At 53.2% G+C, this 21,354-nt stretch overlaps 1 protein-coding gene across 1 annotated transcript; it reads left to right on the plus strand.

The window, feature by feature from the left end:
- Positions 1-3,378: 3,378 nt before the first annotated feature.
- Adra2b (adrenoceptor alpha 2B) lies at positions 3,379-6,743 on the plus strand. Its single transcript, XM_036185384.1, has one exon. It carries the CDS (start codon positions 3,617-3,619, stop codon positions 4,952-4,954), a length of 1,338 nt encoding a protein of 445 aa, XP_036041277.1. The 5' UTR covers positions 3,379-3,616; the 3' UTR covers positions 4,955-6,743.
- The last annotated feature ends 14,611 nt before the right edge of the window (positions 6,744-21,354 follow it).

The following is a 21,354-nucleotide window of genomic DNA, read 5'->3' on the forward strand; positions in this document are numbered from 1 at the left end:
CACCATCCCTCACCAACCAACAAGCATGGCCAGTATCAGCAAGAAGGAGGAGATGTCCTTCCGATGGAGGTGGGGGTGTGATTCAACAAATCCTCGGACCACAGCTGAGTGTGAAAGTGTGCACAGAGCTTGAGGAGTGAGCTGGGCCTACTGAGGAAGGGTGGGTCTCTGGCTGAACAGAGCCCTGGAAAGGACTGGTAGCATTCAGCCTGGGGAATTCTCTGGTGCTGAGACACACTTCTGCTGCCCTCCAAGCTGCAGGGTGGGAGAGCATCTTTCCCTGCCTAGGGCCATTTTGGGTTGATGCCTGACTGGTCAGGAAGTGTCCAGCATGGCCTGACACTTGGTAGACTTAGATTTGCCCCTTCAGAGAAGAACCAGGTGAATGTTCTTTAGTGGGAATGGATAAGGTGTGGTTGTTGTTCCTGCAGCATCCAGGAGACCTGGCTCTTTAAGGATAATGGGCCATTAAACATCCCATCTGATGCCGATAGCTGTCTGGGACATCTTCTCTCTGAGAGTGGCTGGAGATTATGGAAAGGCGGGCATTCTTCTGGACTAGCAGGAATTTGCCCCAGTGACTATTCCCCAAGCTTCTATGGCTACCCTCAGCCCTTTCTCAGTGAAGGGGCTACCAGGACCTCTTCATCCCCTGTGGTTGTGGGCTCAAGCTCAATCCAGCATGATGGGAAGAGTGTATCAGTAAGACCTGTCTCAAGAGTACACTCTCGAAGGGGCAGGTATAACTAGCTGTCCCTTTTGAGCCTGGCCTACATTTTGCTACCCTTTCTGGTTGTAGCAGTCCCATGTAACTGGACATCTGGGTGTCAGGGCAGCCTGAGATGAGAAGGCTCTGCTCAAAGTGTCCCGTGTGGCTGGGCGTGGTGGTCTGAGCCTGAGTCGGGGAAAGCCTGGTCTGTGGGGACACAAAAGTCACATGCCAGCTCTCACCGTGGTGGCCAGGAAGAGTGAAAGTCCAATAGACTCACTTGAGGTGGGGGTTGGGAGTGGACTCCTGTAGTTGGTTGTTTTTTACTCTTTGCTCTTTTGGGGGGCCTGCCACCCAGCTCCCAAATAAATCACACAGAGTCTTCTTACTTATGAATGTCTGGCCTTAGCTTGGCTTGTTACTATCCAGCTTTTCTAACTTAAATGAACCCATCTATCTTTTGCCTCTGGGCTTTTACCTTTCTCTATTTCTTTTTTTAGTTCTTTCTCCATGGCTTGCTGTGTAGCTGAGTGGCTGGCCTCTGGAGTCTTCCTCTCCTCCTTCTCACTCCTCCATCTTTTTCTCCCTAGATCTCTCCTCCTATTTATCCTCTCTGCCTGCCAGCCCTGCCATTCAGATCTTTATTAGACCAATCAGGTGTTTTAGACAGGCACAGCAACACAGCTTCACAAAGTTAAACAAACACAACATAAAAGAATGCAGCACATCTTTGCATCGTTAAACAAATGTTCCACAGCATGAACAAATGAGACACATTTTAAACTAATATTCTACAACAGACTCTATTTTCAGGGATTAATTTATATACATTCATACAGTGCTCTTTAGAACTGGGAGCTGTAAATACAAAGCCTGTCTCTTTCCACACAAGGGAATTACAAGGCTGTGGAGAAACCCCCTTGAGGCTAGGGTTGGGGAGGGCCTAGTTCAGAGTTGGTCTTTTTTTTTTTTTTTTTTTAATTTTATGTGTTGGAGTGTTTTTGCCTGCATGTATTTATATGCATCTTGTGTGTGCAGGTGCCTGTTCAGGCCAGGTGAGGTTGTTTGATACCCTGTATCTAGAATTACAGACAGTTATGAGCTGATGTGTGGGTGCTTGGAACTGCAATCCGTTCTCTCTTAACTGCTGAGTCAACTCTCTAGCGGTCAAAGTTTCTTCTTACTCTAGTTCTTTTCCCACTGCCACCCCGGAGAGGCTGCATGAGCATCTGGAGCTGTCAAGACCAGCTCCTTCCTACACTGTAGCCATCAATGTCAGCTTTTTCTGAGCCACCAAGAGGAAAGGTCTGATCCCTGACCTGGGTCTCTTCATGTGCTATTGGTCAAGAGGCTTCTCTCCAAACCTTACACCTTTTCTTTGAGTCTAAGCTGCTCCCCTTTTTGTTTTGAGACAGGGTTTCTCTGTGTCACAGCCCTACCTGTCCTGGAACTCACTCTGTAGACCAGGCTGGCCTCGAACTCACTAAGATCTACTTGCCTCTGCCTCTCGGGTGCTGGGGTTAAAGAAGTGCGCGCACCACCGCGCACTTCTTTAAGAGTTGTTTTAAAGTATGGGTCTCTGTGTGGGTATGTACACGTGAGTGTAGGTACTGGTGGAGGCCAGAGGCATGTCATCCCCTGGAGCCCGAGTTAGTTGTGGTTGCTGGAACCGAACTCAGGTCCTCTACATGAGGCAATCTTAACTGCTGAGCCATCTCTATCGAGTTGCCCCTCTCTCCTTTCGCTCCTTTGTCTTTAATAAGGGAAACTGAGGCAGCCACAGGGCAGTTGCAGCCCATCAGTCACTTCCCACCAGGGGTCGGTCAGTCAGCTTTTTTGTGTGTCTTCCGGACTAGCGCCTGTCTCCAGTCTCTGCACTCAGACGGCAGCAGAGGGCGCCCGCAACACAGAGATGCACTCCTTGCACCTCGCAAGTCCGGACCGAGTGGAGTCTGGGAGGGGAAGCATTAGGAAAACGGGTTCGGAACTCTCTCCCCACCCAGGTCCGGCCCCTAAGGTTCTCAGTTGCTGGGATGTGGCTCAGTTGCTAGATGGCGATGTGGCTTCTTATACCTAAGCACCCCACCACTCCCCTACACGCTTTCTCGGAGCTGTTGGGCTGCTGCAGGAGACATGAGCTCTCTCACCTACCACCACCGATCCGGGTGCTCCGCCCCAGACAAGCAGACCTTCTGCAAACGGACCCTTGGGCCAGGCCAAGGTCTCAGCTCCAGGCACGCACGGATCCTCTTCTGTAAGTACCCTTCCCAGAACCTCGGAGACCCCCAGGACACCTGGCTCTCCGGACTTGGCCTGCGGCTACGGGGAGGAAAAAGGAGTTGGGGACCGGGTGAGTAAAGAGTGCGTGTCGCAGGTCCATTTTCCCACCAAACGCACCTTCCATCCACCCTCGGTCCGCAATCCCTGCCCCGCCTCCTTCCCTCCTCCAGCTCCCGCCCCCAGTCTCCTCCCTCCTCCCGGCGGTGCTGGCTCTCTTCCCCACGCCCCTGCGCGGCGGGCTGACTGCAGGCGCGGCACTGGGAGAGAGAGCGCGTTTTCCCAGCGCCGGCTGCGCTTCCCCAGTCGGTTCTGCGCGTCCTGCAGTTGTGCCGCGCGAAGGCGCGGCTTTCCTCCGGTCCCGGGACGGCAGTGTGACAACTTGGAAAACTTCTCTGGGGTGGACTGCAGGGATGCCGGGCATCGGTGGAAGAGGATATAGGAGATCGTTGGCTGGTCCCGGGTGTCCCCGGACCTCCTAGGCCGCTATCTGTCAGGCTATGGGGCTCCAGAGCCATCCGCACCGCTGGGTGGACGACCCCCTCCTGTAGCGGAGCCAGACGGGGGCTGTCTCCCGCGGACCGTGGGTTTGGCCAGCAGCGATCCCTCTGGACGTATCCGGCCCCCGCCATGGACCACCAAGAGCCCTACTCGGTGCAAGCCACCGCCGCCATCGCGTCGGCCATCACCTTCCTCATCCTTTTCACCATTTTTGGCAACGCACTGGTCATTCTGGCTGTGTTGACCAGCCGCTCACTCCGAGCACCACAAAACCTGTTTCTGGTGTCACTGGCAGCCGCGGACATCCTAGTGGCCACCCTTATCATCCCTTTCTCTCTGGCCAACGAGCTACTGGGCTACTGGTACTTCTGGCGCACATGGTGCGAGGTCTACCTGGCGCTAGATGTGCTCTTCTGTACCTCCTCCATCGTGCACCTGTGTGCCATCAGCCTGGACCGATACTGGGCAGTGAGCCGAGCACTGGAGTACAACTCCAAGCGCACGCCGCGCCGCATCAAATGCATCATCCTCACTGTGTGGCTCATTGCAGCCGTCATTTCTCTGCCGCCCCTCATCTATAAGGGCGACCAGCGCCCGGAGCCCCACGGGCTCCCCCAGTGTGAGCTCAACCAAGAGGCCTGGTACATCTTGGCTTCCAGCATCGGATCTTTCTTTGCTCCCTGCCTCATCATGATCCTCGTCTACCTGCGGATCTATGTAATTGCCAAACGCAGCCACTGCCGGGGTCCCAGGGCCAAGAGAGGCTCCGGGGAGGGTGAGCCCAAGCAGCCCGGTCCTGTCGCTCGAGGAGCTCCAACCCCAGCTAAGGTGCCAACCCTGGCCTCTCCTCTGTCTTCCGGGGGAGAGGCCAATGGACACCCCAAGCCTCCAAGGGGGAAGGAGGAGGGGGAGATCCCTGAAGATCCCGAGTCCAGGGCTTTGCCACCCAGCTGGCCTGCCCTTCCCGGATCGGGCCAGGGCCAGAAGAAGGTCAATGGTGGGGCAGCTGTAGAGGAGGGAGCCGAAGAGCAGGATGAAGAGTGTGGACCCCAAACACCGCCAGCGTCTCCTGCCTCTGTGTGCAGCCCACCCTTGCAGCAGCCTCAGGCTTCCCGAGTGTTGGCCACGCTTCGCGGGCAGGTGCTTCTGGGCAGGACTGTGGGTGCTGCCAGCGGGCAGTGGTGGCGACGACGGACACAGCTGAGCCGGGAGAAGAGGTTCACCTTTGTGCTGGCAGTGGTCATTGGCGTTTTTGTGGTCTGCTGGTTTCCTTTCTTCTTCAGCTATAGCCTGGGGGCTATCTGCCCACAGCGCTGCAAGGTACCACATGGCCTCTTCCAGTTCTTCTTCTGGATTGGCTACTGCAACAGCTCCCTGAACCCTGTTATCTACACCATCTTCAACCAGGACTTCCGACGCGCCTTTCGAAGGATCCTTTGCCGGCAGTGGACCCAGACTGCCTGGTGAGCCTGCCTGCTCGCTGCCTGTGCCCGGGTTGGTGCCAGGACCACCCCATGGTTGTCCCTCACCCCCATAGTCTATGTGGCCATTTTCCTGGGCCCCCCTTGCAGACCTCAACCTCAGACTCCCCCCCAAAGGAGAAAGGACAGAAGTGCTGTTCCCAGGGGCCCTTTTGAAACCTTCCCTTGATGACTGTACTGTGTGGGCAGCTCTTCTTTACGTTCCTGAGCACGGGTAGCTTGGGTCTTCTGGAATGTAGCCAAGGCCAGACTGGATTGGAGTACTTCCCTCCCAGCCACCTGTAAGCCAACAGGTCAGGCTTCCCTTTTCTGGAGACCCCTGTGCCTTGGCAGGCCACTCACTTGTGGTATTCTGTTTTTCTTGGGTTTGGGGGTTTTATTTTTTGTCTTGTTTTGAGACAGTATCTTGTGTAGTCCAGGTCAGCCTCAGATTTGCTATACAGCCTAAGGATGATCTTGGAATTCTGATCCCCATGCCCTCACCTCCCCAGTGCTAGGATTCCAGGTGTTCATCACCGTGGCTGGTTTATGAGATGCTGGGGAATGAATACAGGGCTTCAAGCATGCTAGGCAGGCATTCAACCAGCTGAGCTACATCCCAGGCCTTGATTCTTCCCCATGCCTCTCGAAGAGCAGGAAGCCAGTCTTCTGCACTTCCCAGGAGGACTTGCTGCTGAGAAAGAAGACGAAATGTGGAGGATTCACCCACGTTGAGCACCTGTGGTTCTCATTGGCTACTGGGGTAGGGGGTGATGGGCTAGTATTGGTTTTTAGATTTGTGGTTCCTTTAAGGCTAAAAGCATGGATCGGTTTTCCCACTCAGTACCCTCTGGGAGGCAACTGGGCATGCGGCTGTCTCATTGGGGAGGTCTGGAAGCCTGGCCTGGCCTCAATAGGAGCTCCTGATCATTGGCATTCACCCTTGCAAAGAGCAGGGCGACAATTGCTTGCCGCCTACTTGCGGCACGGAGATGAAAGGCTTTGCAGAGAGCTTTGAGCTCCATGGGGGGACAATCTAGAGAGCCAGCAAGTGTGATTATCTGGTGATATAAAAATCCCCTTCCTATGTGTTTACCACCATGAGCCTTCCTGTAGACTTTTGTTCTGTGCTTGGGGTGTGTGAACTCCTTCCCCAAACTGGAAGTGGGTTGAGGTGCGCCGAGTTGCTCTTTCAGATTCCAGGATTTCTTTGAGAATGCATTCTTGTACCCAAAAAGGTTTGAGTTATTATGCCGGTGACAGCCTCTCCATCTGTTACCTGTAACGCCAACAGTTTTCAGTGGCTTGGCCCCAACCCCATTAGGGGATAAGTCCTTTGTCATAGAGCAAGCAAATAGTTTCCCTAAGCTAAAAATACTCACATCAAGGAAGCAGTCTGAGATGAGATCCTCAGGTAGGGTGCTGGGGCTGGAGCAGGCAGCTAGGGCCCTGTGGATTCTGGGAGAGCCACCTGCTCCAGGGCCCAGACAACTCTACGCACCCCATGTGGAGCCTTTGGAGGCATAACTAATTCTGCCCCAGCCCAGAAGATGCCTTGCTGGCTGTTAAGAACCCTCACAGTGAAATGGATATGCACTGGGGTGCCTTTACCTCCTGTTTGTCTCCCCAACTTAGGAATTGTTTCCCAGAGTGACTGGGCATCTGTAAAGGATGTGTCTGGGTCTTCCTCATGGGCAGCTTGACTTCAGCTTTGGGCAATAGAACTCTTAGCCTCAGGGAGGGGTGACTTGAGCCACACAGGCTGTTAGCTCAGGATGGATTTTATCCAATTTAGAAGGTGCTCAGGGGGTTTTCACAGGTAGTGGCAGTGGTGGGTACCAATGATGGGTACCAGGGGGGTACCTGGAGAGGATGTCTGTCCAGCTTGGTCCTCAGTTGGTTGGTTGCCGTTGTGAAGCTAGGACATTGATTTGGGGTGTAGCTGAGGGGCTGATTTGTAATCATCTGCTGGCCGATCTTGTTTGTGTATGCTCTGTGGGACCCAGCCTCCTGTTGTGACATGCAGGCATTTCTAAGATTCTGAACTATTTTATCAATAAAGGCTATTTTGTAATAAGCAAGCTGAGTCCTGTGTCTAAGGGCTGCTGGGAGAAGTTAGGTAACTTCCGACTTTCCTTGAGTGTCAGCCTGATGAGCTCAGGCTCCCTCCCAGGGCTAGCTCTCCTCTCTGCCCCACCGGTCCGGCTGTTTTCATCCTCACAGCATTCTTCCTCAGCACAAGCCAACGAGAGACGGACTGAGCTGCAAGGGAGAGAAGAGCAGGCTTCCCCGAGGAGGTGGCATTCGGGCTGGGTTGGGTCTTGGAGCAGGAATGCACCAAGAGACAAGATAGGAAGGTGTTTGGGGCAGGGGAAGGCCACATACAGAGTTGATGGCATCTGGGAGACAACTTCTAACTCCCTTGACGCCAGGTCATGAGCAGCAAAGGTGCTGCTGCTAGCCGGAGGCAGGAGGGAGGAGGCCGCTGTAGAATGGTGTATACACAGCAGCCATGTTTGGCTACGGCCAGGTGAGTGGAATGGGGACGCTTTGCTTCGGCTATCCCAAATGAGCACTCTGCTCTCCAAGCCGGGAGGCCTGGTGAAGTTCCCGAAGCCCCAAGCTGTCCTATGAGTGGGAAAGGAACTAGCCATGCTTGATGCTTCAGGGAGGGTAGAAGAGGCAGCCTCTGGGACTCCAAGCTGGGCCCACCTGGTTCCGTGAGCACGGGAAGAGCCAGCAGGCTGGAAGTCACGGCGGGCAGGACTAGGCTCCTGGTAGATCCCAGGTTGGGGAGAACAGAGGCAGGAGCAGTGCTCTAGGGTACAGGGGTTCTCTGACCCCACATTTCCTCAGAATCTACACTTTCATCATCTTCATTACGTCCTTCGGGCCCATGCACCTGCTCGGGACAATCAGCAGAATGCCAGTGTGCCCACAGCCATCAGTGGACATGGGATTTGCTGCTATCCAGCCCTGCTCCCAGCTCCTCTCCAGCAGGACAACCAGCACCAAGGCCTCATACAGGCATTCGCCCATCTCATCCCCAGGGAAATAAAACCCAGAAAGGTGCAGTGACCGCAGGGTCACTCAAGCCCCTGCTCTCTCTGCTGGACCACATATCTTTCTGTTGCTTGAGTGGTTACAAGGGCCTGGGCGAAGATGCCCGCTGATCTCTGGGAATGGAAGCAGGTGGTCACCTGCTGGAGAGGACTAAACAGTTCTACTGGAAGCTGATTGAAATCTTATTGTCTCATTTAATCCACATACTCTTGCTATGTGCGGTCATTTTACAAAAGAGGAAACTGAGACACAGGGTCACCCAACCTGGAACCACACACCTATGACATCCAGGCTGAAGAATTTACTCTCTCATGTCAGCTTTTCTTCAGTGGTATTAGCTATGTGGACGTTCTGCGGCTCGGAGCTAGTTGGATTCAGTAGGTGATAGTGCTGGGATTGATTATTCATGTCTGCCACTGACACCAAATACCTAAGAGGTAGTACGGTGCCTCAGGCTTTCCACCTCTGACAGCTGGCTGACTGCTCTGTTTTAATTCTGAGGTCCCAGAAAGGGGAGATCACTTGCCTCAGGTGGCATCACACAGACACACATGGTGGCAAGAACTGGATCTAGCATCCAGGTTGCCCAGCACACCAAAATTCCTTTAAAAAGAAAAGTGTATGGTTTTCTTGCCTGCAGGTGTGTCTGTGCGCTGTATACATGCCTGGTGCCCATTGAGGTCAGAAGAAAGCATTGCATATCCTGGAACTGGAGTTACAGATTTATTCTATTTTTTATTTTGGGTACAAGGAATCAAACCTAGATTCTCTGCAAGAACAAGTGCTCTCAATCACTGGGCCAGTCCTACAGCCCAGTGCTGCAAGTTCTTGCTGAAGGAATTGTGGTACATGCAGAGTCAAGGAGTAATAGGCCCATGTTCAGAAGAGGTCTGTTGGCAGCCTGCCATCTGCCAGGTCCTGGGCAAGGCACACATCATTTTGCTACCTTAGTTCTCAGGACTCACCCAGGCCCACACAGCTAAGGAGTAGGGGGAAATTGGAGGTAGTTTCAGCCCTGGCTGTCCATCTCTCTTCCCTTTCCTTTACATCCCATTCCTGAGCTTTCTGAGCCCATCTGAGGGCTACTGGGTTGGTAGGTAATGAGGTGCAGAAATGGGGGAGAAACTTGCAAATGAGATGGAGGCATGGGTAATGGCCAGAGTGCCAATGAGGGGTCTCTGCAGTTTGCCTGGTAGAGGTGACCTTCAGAAGATCCCTTTCTATGACACAGGGGTGGCCCCACCCCAGAAGACAATTAAAGAAGCAAGCTCCTCTCCAACTGCCCCTGCTTTGTGAGAATGCATTTCTAGCACACAGGGATTCCCGGGGGGAGAGGGGGCTTCAGAGTCAGTCTGTGCTCCTGAGAATTCCTATTTAGAGCACCCTGGACCACCTGCTCAGAACAGAAGGCACTGGAAACAAGGTCTTGTGGGTAATCAGGCCTGAGCCCCCCTCCCCAAGTCCTGTATGGCCTCCATTGGGTACATGTGTGTATGGAAAGTCACCCGAGGACCAGCCTGTAAGCAGGGCAGCTGCTGGCTGGGAGGAGCCTCTGCCTTGCTGGAGCTGGTATGGGACAACCTTTGGCTTCCCTAGTGAGGCCAGGAGATCTGGTCACAGGACTTTGTCACTGTGAGTGCTACGGCTGGTATAGGGCTTGTGTTTCCATGACATCTCAGTGGGGAGGTGGGTTGCCCAGGATTTGTGGTCTGCCTCTGCCATATTGCTGGGCTTCCTTGAGAAAGGTTTCACCCTCCTCCCAGCCTCCATGCCTTTGCCTGCCATGGAAGAGTGCCCCTATGGTCCCACAGTTCTCCGGCTTGTGGCTTCCTCTTTGCTCTCCTCCTCCCAACTTCCTGGAAGGTCCAGTCATAGGGATTCCTCAAATTAATCAGTGGTGTTAATGATTTATTCTCTCAGGGCTTGGCTTCTGGCGGGATTGGGGTGTCTGGCTCACTTTCGTACCTCCGAGAAAAACAGAGCACCAAGTCTGGCGTGACAGATCTGTTTGCTGTCCTCTGAAGTATGCAGTAGTGACAGAAATGAAGACAGCTCTGAGCTGTCGGGGTCCAGCTTAACACACTTTGCCTGAGATGGTGTTATTATTATCCCTGTGTCATGGGTGAGGAAGCAGGAGGTACAAGGAGGACTTGCTGATGTCATCTGGAGTCAACACGGGGACTCAAACAACCTATGACCCCAGCCTCGGCATCCTTGGCAGCCCCCAGAGCCTGTCCCTGGGTGAACTGTAGGGTCAGTCTGGCATCCGCCTTTGTGGTTTGTGGGTAGACCCTGCCTGTGTCATTGCCCTTAAAGCAGGAGCCCAGGCAGGGGTGCGAACTCCCACCCTCCAGTCTCTGCTCACTGTCAGTAGGGGAGGTGGGGCGCACTCGGCTAAAATTAGCTTCTGAGATTCTTTGTGCTCTGCATCCGTCCCTCTTCCATCCGTCTGGCGAAGGATGCTGTCAGGAGGCCAGCACTTGAAGGAGCCGGGTGTCAGCATGCACCCTCCCCAGCTTGCGGGCTCTGATCTCTCACACCCTGCCCAGGCTCTGGGCCAAAGGCTTCTGCCCTTGGCTTGGCCTTGTGGCCACCTATCGATTAGTAGTGATTTCCAGGGGAGAGACCCACGCCATCTTTCTTCTGCCCCTGGGATTCTAGCTTCTCTGACCCCTCCCCCTTCCTTCTCTTCCTCCTTTTCCTGACCCTTCTGTCTTTGAGGACTGCACCCTCCACTCAGCCTCCCTGCCTCCTCTGGACCCTCTGACTTCTTCCTTACCCAGTGGGATGGCTCCATGGACCTGTGGTAGCTGTGAGGGAACCGGAACAGTTTTGGAGACCAAAAGAGTGCTACTCTCCCTGGAAAGTTGGGGCTATTTCTGTCTTTTCTGCCTCCCTCTGGGGCTCTGGGCTCCAGAGCAGGGCGAGCAGGCGGGGGAGGTCTGGGGCCAGGCCTGGGTGCTAGGGGGCTCTTTGGTGTCCCTGATAAGGGGACAGACCCTCTTTGGAGCTAAGGGGTGGGTCTCTCCAATCTGGAAGCTGGAGGTTTCCATGGAATGACAGACACCCCCCTCCCGCTCCCATGGGGACCTGGAGCCACTTCAAGAGGGGAAAGGACTGGGCTGTGACTAAGGGGACCCAGGTGTCCCTGTGTCCCTTTCCCAGCCCATCCCAGCTGCAGCTGTGAGGGAGGGAGCGTGAGAGGCTGGCTGGGTCTGCAACTTGGATTCCCTGGACAGTTGGGGGGAGGGGAGGCAAGGGTTAAACCCAGCTTTCCTCCCAGCACAGGGGTGGAGGGTGGCCCAACGTGGTCATAGGGTGCAGACTTCCCTGGGCCTCTCCTAGAGTGTTCTTTGTCAGGTGCCTGTGACACAGCTGTTCAAGCTGGAGCCCTTCTTTCTCGGCTGGCCTGGTGGCTGGAGAAAGCAGGGCCACATGGCTACCAGCTTTGGAAAGGCTCCTTAGCCGTCTTAGAAGCCCCTGTGACGCCCAGAGACAGGACTACGAAGTTGCTGGGTGACTTGGGGTAAATTTCTCCACTTCTCTGTGCTTCTCTCTTTACTGACAAAAGGCCAGTACCAGAACATACTTCAGATAACACCCTGGGGCTGCCTCAGGAGCCACGGGGAAGGGAGGGAAGGAAGAATTGGGGACAGGGGCCTTGCCACACGTCTGGACTTGACACTGTCTAAAGCAAGGCCACAGGAGAGCTTGTGTGGGGGTGGGGAGCAGACAGGAAGAGAGCTGAGACCTTGTGGGAGGGAAATTTAAGATGGAAACTGCGCTCTCTGGTCATATTTTAGAGTGAGCAGGTGAGCACAGGCTGTGTGGATAACCTAGCTACAGGGGTCCTGCACCTTCCCCTCAGCTCTAGGGCAGACAGGCACATGACAGGCATAGAGTGAGGAGTTAGGGGACCTGGGAATATTCCAGCAAACTGGAGCCATCTTGGCACTAGTCAGCCGATGCTGGGGACTCTGGACTCTGGGGACAAGTCTTGGATGTAGAGTTTGTATTTTGTTTTCTGTTTGGTTTGTATTTCCTACAGTTTCCTCTGGAGAGTCTGCTGGGAGACCTATCTAGTTGTGACTGAGCTAGAGGCAGGGAGTCTGCCCTCCCAGAGTTTGAGAAGGACCAGGGCAAGGATCGGCAGCAGAGACCAGCCGGACCGAGTGGAGACTGGAAGAGAGGGGGCATGGTTGAGGTTATTCTGGTGGCAACATGGAAGGAAAACCAGGCTTTGGCCACAAACTTGGTTCTGCTGCTCACTGTCTGTGCAGCCTCAGGCAAACTCCTAAACCTCTCTGAGTCTCAATTCCCTTGTTTAAAATGGGATAGCACTGGATAACTTTAGATTGGAAAGGGGAGCTAAGAGACAGCTAAGATCTGTAGGCTAGCCTTATAGGGCATGGAGGTAGAAATGGCAGAATCACAGTGTTACTCTGGAACCCCAGGTCCTTGGCAAGGTGAGCTGACAAAACCTTTTGCTCAGTCATCTGATGAAGGGAGGGTAGATTCTGTGTCCTGGGAGATGACTCTTCCTGAATATGCCATCTGTTCTGTCTTCCCTCACCCCTGATTCCATGGCTCCAAAGCCCCCCTGAAGGTTCTCAGGGAAATATCTAATGTGCTAAATCAGTATATCTCTACACCCCACCCCATGCCAGGCCCATTCCAGACATCAGCAATAGATCCCAGAACTCTGTGAACACAGACAAATCTGCATGAAGATTCAGGCAGACCTTTTGCAAGTGATTGTTGGAGTGAAAGATAAAACTGGTTTGTTCCTGAGTTCTGTAGGAGAATCCTAGCCTCATCTCATGGGAATTGGAGGAAGGGTTGTCCATCATGGTGTCAAGAAGCCATTTGGAGCAGTGAAGAAGGTTGGTCCTGGAGCTTTTAGGATCCCTATATTGCTGGCGCAGCAAGGGTCTACCAGAGACCCCTAAGATCACGAGAAAGCCAGCAGAGGAAGCAGAGCAGAGGTCTGAGGCAGAAGCCCAGGGTGGAGCAGGCAGTCTGGAGAAAGGCAGGCACCCCAAGACAAAGCAGGCAGCGTGGTGGGCACTAATGAGGGTAAGGCTCTTGAGTCTGCAGCCCTAGACCTGATCTAGAGATAGGAAGGGAAACCCTTGGAGATCTCATTCTCTCAGGAATCTAGACACAAGATAAGGATGGCCACAGAGGCACCACCTCATGTAGACTCAGTCTCTTACAGTCTGGCCATCTGCTTCTAGGTGAGTGTTGCTCCCTTGGTTTCAAAAGGGGAATCCTAGCTCCCAATTTTCTCCTCTACCTGGTGCTCCCTAGCCATGAGCCAATCTTGAGATTCTCATCCTCAAAATCCCTATCAATATGCCCCCAAGATAATATATATAATATATATATATATATATATATATATATATATATATATATATATATATATATATATATTTTTTTTTTTTTTTTTTTTCCGAGACAGGGTTTCTCTGTGTATAGGTTTCTCTGCGCCTTTCCTGGAACTGGCTTTGGAGACCAGGCTGACCTCGAACTCACAGAGATCTGCCTGCCTCTGCCTCCCGAGTGCTGGGATTAAAGGCGTGCGCCACCACCGCCCGGTGCCCTCAAGATATTTATACATTTTATTTACCATGTACCCAAGACCCTGTGTGACAGCATGAGGGATGTCCCTGACATCTCTTGGAGTGCCAAAATATCCCTGAAAGTGTGTGAGATGGAGGAAGCCATATTTGTGAGAATTCTTCCCAGGGATGGGGAATAGTTGAAGCCTCCAGAGAAGAAGAAGAGGAGATATTGTGTTGCTGAGTGGGTCAAGCAGAGGGTGATCACCCAAGTCCCTGTGTAGCAATGACCTGGGAGAGGCTTGCCAGGGACCTCTGCTCCTCCAGTCTTCCTCTTCCAGTAGTTACAGCTTGGATAGCTGGCTCAGAAGCCATTTGAATAGTCAGGAGTGGTATGCACACAGACACCTGGATCCATTTGTGCCTGAGGGCTCCAGTGTGCTCAGCTTGATACTGGCCTTGAATCCCCTGCACCCCAGCAGTGAGGGGCATGGAGGTGTCACTCTGGAGCTCTGAAGGATCAGTGGACACACTTGGAGAAAGGCAGGGCCCAGTGAGCCAGGTGAGCTCAGGGTGGGAGGGAGAGAGGCTGGAAGATGGTGTTGGAAACAGGAGGGTCTGGTGATAGAGCTGGGGACATGCTAGCCAGGCTCTGATTTAGTGTGGGCTTGCTCATGTCATGAGCTCCCTCCTAGGAGCAGGAGACAGGGCAGGGTGAGGCCCAGTGGCCGCTCAGCTCCAGGCACAGCTGACTAAAATTATGTTGGGATGTCAGGGGCTCTTGTCTCCAGGAAATGGGGAAGAATGTATTGGGAGGGGGCTGTTGACTGGGACTATGGAGGCAGACAGGAAAAGGAGATGGGGGGGGGGGGGGGGGGATGGGGAGAAAGGAGAATGTCTCTGCAAAGTCGGCCAGCAAGCTTGTTTGTTTACCTTCTTCTCTGACCTGATATCTCTCAGGCTGTTGTTCTGTGGTCTAGTGCAAGTCACTGGACTTGGTGGGACCTTTGGTGTTCTCAGTCTGCCTACAGACACAGTCCCTGGAGGCCCTTCTGAGGCATACATATCCTTGATAACAGGAGAGGAGAATTCTTCAGGAAAGTCTAGAGGGATCCGGTTCCAAAGGCCTTACCTTTGGTTCTTTGGCACCTTCTGGAGATGCCCAGATAGAGGGGGTTGGTGTTCAGGGGCTTGGCTAAGGCTGCACGCACCCACGTTTGGCTTGGCTCTGTATGGACTTGATTCCATTAGTGGCCATGCCTCTGCCCACAGCACCCCGGAGGAGTGGTCAGGCAAGCTGGTCAGCAGCAGTGGGCACAGACCTGTGCATGTCCAGCACACTGCCATCATAGTGCCCATGATGTTCACCTCTTAGCTGCCCACCAGTCTCCCTAACACTGTGAGAAGGGGACAGGCATCCAAGATGCCTGGTGGCCATCCTGGGTACAAGCGCGCCAGAGTCTTGTCCTGACTCTACCCAGGAGACCTCGGAAGACTCCAGCTGCTCTAATTGCTCCCTCAGTACCTCAGCTCTCCCAAGCCTAGCCCAAGGCCACCTACAACTAGGGAGCCTTCTTTTCCCTGTCCCCCCTTCCTGAGCTCCTCTCTCAGCCCTTAAAGAGCCTCCGATGACGGGGAGACCCCCCTGGAGGAATGTCATGGTTTACTGGCAGTGAGGGCAGGTCCCCTCATCCACACTCCAGTCCCCATTGCCTCAGGTCCTATGACCACAGCTGGTTTGGAGGTGTGAGAGAGTCTTCAGAGATGAACAGGGCCCCTCGTCACCTGTAGCTGCAGGGAGCGTGAGGGGTCCAGAACGGAGGAAGAAAAACTGAGAGGCCTGTTGCCAGCCCCCGGTCCTTTCTCCTTTTCATGTTTAATAATATCTATTGACGAACTCTCTAGAAATCTCATATTTCCTCAGCCCTGCCTTCCTCAACACAGTTTTAGCTTAGTAATCACATTCTCCGTCCCTGTCTCTGTCACAGTCCCTCTGTTTCTGTCTCTGTTTCTCTCTCTCTCTCTCTCTCTCTCTCTCTCTCTCTCTCCCCACCTCCCCCCAGAGGAAGCCCCCACCCAGGCTCTTTCCTCTTCCCACTGGGCCCCACCCCAACCTTGGCAGCTTTCCCAGGTTCTGAGGATAATTTTAGGGAGTCACAGGGGTCTGGGCCCCATCCTTAAGAAAGCTCCCTAGGGATGGGCCTCCGGGTGTGAAGAGCTTCCCCTGGCCGTCACCCTGACGCCAGTCAGGCAGAGCTCTGGGCTCCAGGCACGGGGTTCAGGCCTGTGGCCTGCAGAACCTCCTTCTTCCAGAGGCTGGGATCCACTCACAGTCATGGCCTCCTGCCGAGGCCGTGTCTGGTCCCTGCTGCTTTCTTCCAGCCCTGCTGGCCTCAGCCCTCCTTGGAGTTGGACGTCTCTCCACCCTTTGACCTGGCCACCCTGATGCCAGTGTCCTGGAGGCTTTTTGTGTGGGAGACCAATAACTCAGAGGATAGGAAGAAAAGGACACCTGTGGATTCCACAGCCCAGGCCTGGAGCTACTTAGGCTGGAAGGGGGCTGGGAGCCCTAAACCTTGACCTCCAAGGCCCCAAACCCACAGACTCAAAAGACCCCCAAAGTGCAGAGCTTTGAACCCACAGTTACTCTGCGTATATGCTCACGACTCTGTTGAGCTGCAGCAGAAGTGGGATCTCAGGGAACAGAATGGTACTACGGCTGTGGATAGCCAGCATGTGAAACATGCTCAACCTTCTTTCTTTTCCTCTTCACTGGAGGTGCTGGAGAGTGAAGGTGAAGGCCAGCCTGTCTCTAGTCTTGCCCAGGAGCAGCCTTAGCCCTGGAAACCACTGGGTTGGGGCTGAGTGGAGCATCAGAGCTGTGTTCCTCTCTAAGCTGGCTAGCTTTGTGACTTTGGAGGAGTCACTCACTCACCCTCTCAGACTCTTACACTAGCATTTGTATTTGTACTAGAATGCTGCACCTTTACCATGAGGGCCACAGCAAGGGGTAGATTGGGGTGCTTGGTCTAGAGATGTCTGCACCCTGTGCCTGGCTCAGCCGCCAGCCATAGGCAGGATGTGGAGAGACAGCAAAGCTTGAGGTTATGGCTGTGGCTCAAAAGGGCAACACTGGGGTGGAATCTTGGACTGGAGTTGTCCTGGCTAGGTGGAGGCTGGGTTTAAAATGGTAGAGGGTAGGAAGAGGGCTGTCTCCAAGCTCCCACCCCTGGGCTGTGGTATCTCCAGTTTTGCCACCTCTTCCCTATGTTATTCACCAGTCATTACCCTACACGTGACAGCTGTTGTCATGACGACACATTACCCATCCTCAGATAAAAGCCCTGCTTGCAGGGGAGTCAGGCTGCCTCTGGCTCCCCAGACTCCGTCACTGTCCCTGAACCCCCTCAGGGTTCCCTAGCAGACCTCGCTTCCTAGCTGGGTCTTTCAAACAGGTCATTCTCAGCTCGTTCATTTCTCAGTGATGCTGGGTCACTTCTCTCTTTTCTCACGGTGTCCTGGCCCCTTCCTCCCCCTCCTCTGCTCTCCCTCCTTCTCCTCTTTCCCCTCTCTCTGATTCTGAGCCATTCTTTCCGGCTCTCTTTCCTCTGTTTCCCACTGTGGGCACCCATGACGATGGGTGGTGGGGATGGCAGGGCCTCCAACCATTATGGGATGTGTGCGTGTGTGTGTGTGTGTGTGTGTGTGTGTGTATGCATGTACATATGCATATGTGACCAGGAGGGCAGAAGGGCCTGAAGAAATGTGGCCCAAGGAACTGCCTCTCTAGCTCCATGAAGCCCCAGCACACCCCTGTCTTGTCTCAGCTCTGAAGATCCCAACAGGCCTTGCACACTTCCGGAGTGCCGAGACTGTGCTCCCTGAGGACACCAACTGAGGCACCAAGGCTCCGGGAGGTAAGTGGCATCATTCCATTTTTGCAGGCTAGGAAATTGGGGATCAGGAAGGTCAAACAACTCATTCAAAGCCACACAGCCGGCCAATAGAGGAGGCAGGATTTGAAATTCCATCCCATCGCAATGTCCATAACCATGGTGCAGTCATCATAACAACACTGTTTACTAAGCGCTCACCCAGCACCAGACACTGCATTTAGAAGCACTTGGAGCCATCTAGCCATCACGGTAACCTATACAGCTGGGCCCCGAACACCTAACTGGTCCACCAGTAAGGGAATCGGGGCACAAGAAGGTTAAGTCACTTCCTCAAGATCACACTGCAGTCAAGGCTGTGCTAGGATTTGAACCCAGCCCCTCTCTGCCTCTTAACCTCCTGTGCTGCATCTGAGAGGCCCTTTGTAAAGTCTCTATGGTTCCAATTCAGGTCAGTTTGGGGAACTAGAGGAGGCCATGTGTCTTCTTCCTGAGTTCCAGGTCACTAGGAAAGGCCTGCAGACCCCACAGCAGCACTATCCCCAGGTTGCCCCAGGAACCCAGGGCTCCTAACACAGCACCCAGGAAGAGTAGGAAGGAGGATGGAGGTGTGGCTGGGAAGCCTAGTGGGCTGGGAAGCCTGCCTTGTCGCTGAGAGTGTCTCTAGCTCTTCTAGCTTCTTGCACAGTCCCCAAGGAACAGCCTGGGCCTCGGAACACATTGTCCCAGAGTGCTGCTGTCGGGATGATGAAGGGGCCAGTTATTTTTAACAGCTAACACTCACGGACAGAAGCCTCTTCCAAGCCGGGGACACCAGGGAGGGTAGGGACCAAAAACGCCAGGTCCTTCTACTCTCCGCCCTCCTTCCCTTCCTCTGGCTGCTGAGAGCCCAGCAAATTTGGATGGATGGGATCTCGGGCAGGGCGGGGCTGGTACCTGGCTGTCAACCCTTCTTAGGGCCTGGAGTGATAATGACCTCAGAAATGAATCCCTCTCGAGAGGCTGCAGGTATGGGAGCTGATCAGGGCCAATGGCCAAGCTGGGTGGTCAGGTGGTAGAGACCTGGCCTGCTTGGGCTAGCCATGGCCCCTTGTCTTTCTAGGTCTTTCTACCTACCCTGAGGAGAGCAGCTGGTTCTCCAGATCCCCCCAGGCCTTTCTAGAAACTCCTGTATCTCAGGTGATGGGGAACACTCACATCCGGACCTGAAGCTCTTCCCACATCCTGGATCTTCCATTATTGGTTCTAACACCCAAGTACTTAGGACCAGGCAAGCTAGGTGCTGTGCTGAACACCCAGTTTCCTTCCTTCCTGGGTCCTCTAAGAAGGCTTGTCTTACACCCCCCCCCCCCCCCCCCGTGTGGTCTCAGAGGGACCCTCTTCTGCCTTCCTGAGTCCCACCAGGGCTTTGGAGAGACTTGGCATCCTTGTATGGGTTACTTTCACATAGCAGGGCCCAAATCTGCCAGAAGTAACTTAAGGGAGGAAGGTTTATGCTGACCGTGGGTTCCAGGGTCCGTCTGTCATGTGGGGGGGCATGGGAGAAAAGGGTAGCATACATCATAGCAAGTCAGGAACCAGAGAGAGGGGAGTGTTGGGTTGGACTCCCATTTCTCTTTCTGTCTGTCTGTTTGTCTGTCTGCCTATCTATCTCTCTCTCTCTCTCTCTTCTTTCTTTCTTTCTTCCTTCCTTCCTTCCTTCCTTCCTTCCTTTCCTTCCTTCCTTCCTTCCTTTCTTTCTTTCTTTCCTTGGAAAGTCAGATGAAGGTATGTAGGTGTTAAAACTAGCACATTCATCTAGCAAGCATCCCCCATCTGCCAGACTTGGCTAGTCAGTCTAAACCCCAAGAATGGAGCCTGAGCCGGGCAGTGGTGGCACACGCCTTTAATCCCAGCACTCAGGAGGCAGGTAGATCTTTGTGAGTTCGAGACCAGCCTGGTCTACAGAGCGAGATCCAGGAAAGGCGCAAAGCTTCACAAAGAAACCTTGTCTCGAAAAAAAAACAAAAAACAAACAAACAAAAAAGAATGGAGCCTGCATGAGGCTCAGGCAGGAAGGGCTTTGGGAGGAGCAACTGCCCCCCCCCTCTGACACAGGTGATGAGACCCAGGCCCAGTGCTCATTCCCAGCAGCATGCTGTTCTCAGAACATCCTTTGCTGAGAAGTCTCTGTTGGTTATGATTTCAATCTGTAGTGTTCTCCACAGGCTTGTGGTGTGAACACTTGGTCCTTTGCTTGTGGTGTTTGTGGTGTGAACACTTGGTCCTTTGCTTGTGGTGTTTGTGGTGTGAGCACTTTGGTCCTTTGCTTGTGGTGTTTGTGGTGTGAACACTTGGTCCTTTGCTTGTGGTGTTTGTGGTGTGAACACTTGGTCCTTTGCTTGTGGTGTTTGTGGTGTGAACACTTGGTCCTTTGCTTGTGGTGTTTGTGGTGTGAACACTTGGTCCTTTGCTTGTGGTGTTTGTGGTGTGAACACTTGGTCCTTGCTTTGTGGGTTTGTGGTGTGAACACTTGGTCCTTTGCTTGTGGTGTTTGTGGTGTGAACACTTGGTCCTTTGCTTGTGGTGTTTGTGGTGTGAACACTTGGTCCTTTGCTTGTGGTGCTCTTTTGAAGGCTATGGAGTCCTTAGCCAAAGGATCCTAGCTGACAGAAGTCACGGGGGGGGGGGCTGGTTCTGCCCTCCTTCTCTCTGCTTCCTGGCAGCGGTGCGTGAACGAGCCTCTGCCACGTGCCGCTGCCTCTGCTCGGTCACACCTTGAACCACAGCAAACGTTTCTCACTTTAAGTTGTTCCTGGGGGTTTTGTCACAGTAAAACAAAGGTAAACAAGCACACTGGCTCATCTCTACTGTCAACCTGACTGTAGCCAGCCAGGACTATGTACAGAGAAACCCTTCCAAACCCCCCTGGGAGGGCGGGAAAGTTTTAGCTGCCTCTCCTCATCTTCACCTGTGTTAATGGTACTGTTCCTTTGCCCTTACCTAGTTTTGAAGTATGTTTAATATCGTCTGTCTTTTTTGGGAGGGGAAGGAGATATTTTTTCAATTGTTTTCGTTGTGGTAAAACATTCATAACATAACATTATCTTAACTATTTCTCTCTCTCTTTGTGTGTGTATGCATGTACTCATAGGCACATGTATGTGTGTGTTCTTATATATGGAGGCCAGTGGTCTACATCAAATGTCTTCCTGCATGGTTCTCCATTTTACTTTTTGAGACCTGATCTCCTGCTGATCTAGGAGTTAATGGCATGACTAGTCTAGCTAAGCTGCAACTACCTGTCTATATCTGTCCCACAAGTCACAGATGCACAATGAGATGCCTGGTGTTTTATACAGGTACTGGGGATCTGAACCTAGGCCCTCCAGCTTTCACGCCAGGCACCTCACCTATTGAGCCATACCCTGCCTCTATCTGAAAATATTTAAATAGTCAACAGTACTGAACATACTAATGATGCACAGTTATCATCAGCCCATCTTCAGAACCCTTTTCAATTCACAAAACTGAAACTTTAGCCATTAAACACTGGCTCCCTCCTGGCTCCTCCATCTCCTCAGGAACACTGTGTAAGGAGGGCCATACAGTATTTGTTTTCTTGTAACCAGTTTATTTTATGAGGTGATGTCCTCAGGTTCATCCACGCTGTGGTCTATGCTGTGTTTTTAAAGGCTGGATAATGTTTTCTTGTATGTTACAGTCCCCTGCTTGTCAGCTTGGAATCAATTCTGCCTTCTGCCTTGATTCATACTGCTGAGAAGGTGGTGAGGCAAGACAGAAAGATGGGGAGAAAGATGGAGCTGTGGGGATGAGCCCCAATCTCTTTCCTGCCGAGGCACAATTCACAGCGCTGGCTGACACCGGGACTGTATTTCGTTTGTACA

Source organism: Onychomys torridus, chromosome 4 (assembly GCF_903995425.1).
Source record: "Onychomys torridus chromosome 4, mOncTor1.1, whole genome shotgun sequence".
In the NCBI taxonomy this organism is placed as follows: domain Eukaryota; kingdom Metazoa; phylum Chordata; class Mammalia; order Rodentia; family Cricetidae; genus Onychomys; species Onychomys torridus.

Excerpts from the sequence above, each read along its gene's own strand:
- Adra2b (XM_036185384.1), top strand. The coding sequence starts at position 3,617 with ATGGACCACCAAGAGCCCTACTCGGTGCAAGCCACCGCCGCCATCGCG.